Genomic DNA, 4,041 nt, shown 5'->3' on the forward strand with positions numbered 1-4,041 from the left:
CACCCTATACTGTGCAGCGTCTGATTCTAGAATGGCATCTAGCTCTCAGGCGTTATACACTGACTTAGTATTTTTCAGGCAATCCGGATGCAACGTTGACCAGACGTGTAGCGCCGGTCAGAGAGACGCTCTACACAAGGTCAGCTAGATGAAACTTTTTCGCGGACAGTTTATTTTATGATATCGTTTCGCCACATGTCAGAATAGTGATTTTTGCCTCCTCGCGCGCGTGTAGCTGCTACTGCTAGGAGCACTGTCGCGCTTTAAATTACTCCTCTTGTCATCGAGGCTGAGGGCCGACGCAGACCATTTACGCTGCAACCTGCAAACCGGCCGAGGGAGGGGGCGATGGGTTCCGACGCGGCGGCGGTGAGCACCGTGCGGGAGGCTGCGCGCATGACGTGGGAGGAGTCCAAGCGCGTCTGGGGCATCGGCATGCCCATCGCCATCGCCGGGCTCAGCATTTACGCCGTCGGCTCCGTCACCACGATCTTCGTCGGCCACCTCGGCAACCTGCCCCTCGCCGCCGCCTCCATCGGCCTCTCCGTCTTCGCCACCTTCTCCCTCGGATTCTTTGTATACTAACTATATGCTTTGCTCGGTCGCTAGATCACACACCGTTGTTAGTTAGTTCCTTGACTATGTTCTTCTGATGCTAATACGCGCGCGCGTGCATGCAGCTCGGCATGGGGAGCGCTCTGGAGACGCTGTGCGGGCAGGCGTTCGGCGCCGGCCAGGTGTCCATGCTCGGCGTCTACCTGCAGCGCTCCTGGATCATCCTCGCCGTCGCCGCGCTCCTCATGGTGCCCTTCTACGTCTTCGCCGAGCCGCTCCTCCTCGCCATCGGCCAGGACCCCGCCGTCGCGCGCGAGGCCGCCCGCTTCGCGCTCTACATCCTCCCCGGCGCGCTCTCCTTCGCCGTCAACTTCCCCACCGCCAAGTTCCTCCAGTCGCAGAGCAAGGTCATCGTGCCCGTCTGGATCTGCGTCGGCAGCCTCTGCTTCCACGTCGCGCTCTCCTACCTCCTCGTCACCGTCCTCGGATGGGGCTCCCCCGGCGCCGCCGTTGCCTACAACCTCTCCCTCTGGGCCATCGCGCTCGGCCAGTCCGCCTACATCATCGGCTGGTGCAAGGACGGCTGGAGGGGCTGGTCCATGGCCGCCTTCAACGACATGTGGGCGTTCGTCAGGCTCTCGCTCGAGTCCGCCGTCATGATCTGCCTTGAGATCTGGTACCTCAGCACCATCACCGTCCTCACCGGCAACCTCCAGGATGCGCAGATTGCCGTCGACTCCCTCGGCGTCTGGTATACTCCACTATATTATATGCTTCATATATAGGACTGATCATACATATGCATATATATAGCTCATGGAGCTGACAGAATACTCGATCGTGCTTCATTTTTCAGCATGAACATAAACGGGTGGGAGAATATGATCTTCATTGGCATCAACGCTGCTATCAGGTCAGCTTCATTCAAACTCCGTGTAATTAAAAAATTATTTATTGGTTCTTGTTTTGTTCAAGAATTCTTCACTACCTTCACCAACCGTCAACTTTTAAGTAGTTTCTAAACAAACTGCTACCACCCACGGACCTACCTGTTTACGTTTTCAGCGTTCGAGTCTCCAATGAGCTGGGCGCTGGCCGTCCAAGGGCAGCCATGCACGCCGTCATCGTCATCATCGCCGAGTCGCTGCTCATCGGGCTGCTATGCATGGCCCTCGTCTTGATCTTCAGAGATAACTTCGCCATCATCTACACCACCGATTTGGAGCTCCAGCACGCCGTCTCCAAGATCGCGGGACTCCTTGGCTTGACCATGGTGCTCAACAGCGTGCAGCCTGTGGTTTCAGGTATATATATATACTATGATTCTTCCTCTCACAGTCAGAGTCACAGCATGCATGATGATTTTATTTTGTTCATGACACCTCAACCTCGTCTCTGGAGTCACAGCATGCGTGATGATTTTATTTTGTTCACGATCTCATGATGGTTCAGGGGTTGCTGTTGGAGGAGGATGGCAAGGCCTTGTCGCATACATCAACCTAGGCTGCTACTACGTTCTCGGATTGCCCTTGGGCTATCTTCTAGGCTACAAGTTCAACTATGGAGTGGGGGTAATTCTTTATACATGTTATTTCATTGGAGAGTGGCACTACTTTCCCTATTTGATCATTGAACTACTACATATTGCAACATAATTAACGAATGATAAAGAACATTTACGGTCTCTATGATTTTTCTGGCTCTAATTTCAGGGGATTTGGGCTGGTATGCTTTGCGGGATTGCACTTCAGACACTGATTTTACTTTTCATAGTGTGGAGAACAGATTGGAATGCAGAGGTATATATGAATTTCCATCACCCTTCCGGTTTTCACCATGTGTTTTGTGTGTGTGTCAAAACTTGATGAACACAACAACTTTTAAAGAGTCAATTAATTGAAGGATGTTAGCCTATCCTTATAATATAACTAACTGTTAATTAGGCACCAATTATTGAAACAACTATACATACAGGAACACATGTCATAAAACCTTTCCAATAATCTTCCGTAACCACATATCATACTTATGATTTCTTTCTTTCTTTGTGTTGATTTCAGACAAATTATATGTATTTTTTTTTCCTGTTATTTGTATGGAAACCCTGAGCTTTCCACCTTGCTCATCAATTGCAGGCTGCGCTAGCTTCAAGCCGTGTGCAAAAGTGGGGTGGCACCGATGGAACCAAACCTCTCCTCGAAGATGACTAGATCACCTAAGCATTATCTCTTCTTAAGCTTGTCTTGGTATTGATGATATCATATATCATTGTGAAATTTTTAGTACCAATAATAGGGTATGAAACCAGGAACGCTCAAGATTAGGGGCCGTGATTTCTGATATCAAGTATCTGGCATCTGGCTTTGCTCGCCGCTCCTTCCTTCATATCAAGCGTGGTTTGAATATGTTGGCACATAAGTCAGTTCGTCGTTGTGAGCATATTGTAAATTGTTTTTACTGCGGTGTGATTCCGGAATGTATTCGGGGTGAAGTATGTACTGATGTTCATTAATCAATAAAGTCCCAACTTTATTTATAAAAAAAAGGAAAGGAAGCCAGGTTGAACATGCCAAATTACTTATATGCGTATGGATGTACATGCATTGTTACGAGTCTAAATGGTTGTGCGCATATTTGTATGTGGAGGCGGGTCTTTTTTTTCTGTTATCTGAAAAAAAAATCATCAGCTTTGTCGACATGGTACCGTTGCACTGTGAGTTACATAATTGTGTTTTTTCAAAGGAATGCCTAGAACTTATCTACTCCCTCTATCCCAAAATAAGCGTCTTGACCTTAGTATAACTTTACACTAGAGTTAGTACAAAGTTGAGACACTTATTTTAGGACGGAGGGAGTAGATAAGATATACTTTGGTCTCATTCATCTCTTTTTCTTTTTTTTACATCACTAATAGAGGTTGTCATTGTTTTTCCCCTGTGCTGCCTTTTCTTGTTGTTATGTAGGCTGGGCCGGGCTTCTTTTGTACTACGTCCTCGTCCACTGCTGCTTGTGTCTTGTTTTCTTTTTCTTTTTTCTTTTTACGTTTGCATGGCTGGAGTATTTGAGAAAAAAAAAGGAAGGAAGTGCTTAGACACACATCTTCTACGCATGTCAAGTAGGATATAGGATGCATCATGTTCACTGCTGCTTGTTTCTTTCTTCTTCTTTTTTTGCATGGATCATGTCAATTTACTCCCGTAGGCTAGATAACAGTCTTCTTCACTTGCAACCGTACATATAAATATAATACAAATTTGATGTAGCGATCCTGTCTCAAATAGTGGTGGTTGCATCAAATATGACGTGTGTCACATGTAGTTGCACAAACGTGAGCGGGCAGAAAAAATGTTATTTCTGAAAAAAAATTGAGTCACACATGTTGCACAATTGTTGTGACGGGTGAAATTTTGCATGTGTGCGCCACATGCAACTAGTGCTCATGCGACTAGTAGAAAAATCTAAATAAAATTAAATCAAGCATATGCA

General features: G+C 46.9%; 1 protein-coding gene across 1 annotated transcript; it reads left to right on the top strand.

Annotated features, from left to right (window-relative positions):
- The first annotated feature begins 274 nt into the window (after positions 1 to 274).
- On the top strand, positions 275 to 3,100 carry LOC125522309 (protein DETOXIFICATION 35-like). Its single transcript, XM_048687379.1, has 7 exons — positions 275 to 576; positions 681 to 1,306; positions 1,412 to 1,468; positions 1,621 to 1,859; positions 2,008 to 2,126; positions 2,268 to 2,354; positions 2,691 to 3,100. Exons 1-7 carry the CDS (start codon positions 349 to 351, stop codon positions 2,763 to 2,765), a joined length of 1,431 nt encoding a protein of 476 aa, XP_048543336.1. The 5' UTR covers positions 275 to 348; the 3' UTR covers positions 2,766 to 3,100.
- The last annotated feature ends 941 nt before the right edge of the window (positions 3,101 to 4,041 follow it).

The sequence above is a fragment of the Triticum urartu genome, chromosome 7 (genome assembly GCF_003073215.2).
Source record: "Triticum urartu cultivar G1812 chromosome 7, Tu2.1, whole genome shotgun sequence".
NCBI classification, from domain to species: Eukaryota; Viridiplantae; Streptophyta; class Magnoliopsida; order Poales; family Poaceae; genus Triticum; species Triticum urartu.

Excerpts from the sequence above, each read along its gene's own strand:
- LOC125522309 (XM_048687379.1), top strand. The coding sequence starts at position 349 with ATGGGTTCCGACGCGGCGGCGGTGAGCACCGTGCGGGAGGCTGCGCGC. Across the intron at positions 577-680 it reads CCTTCTCCCTCGGATTCTTT|CTCGGCATGGGGAGCGCTCT; the intron begins GTATACTAACTA and ends GCGTGCATGCAG. Across the intron at positions 1,469-1,620 it reads GGCATCAACGCTGCTATCAG|CGTTCGAGTCTCCAATGAGC; the intron begins GTCAGCTTCATT and ends TTACGTTTTCAG.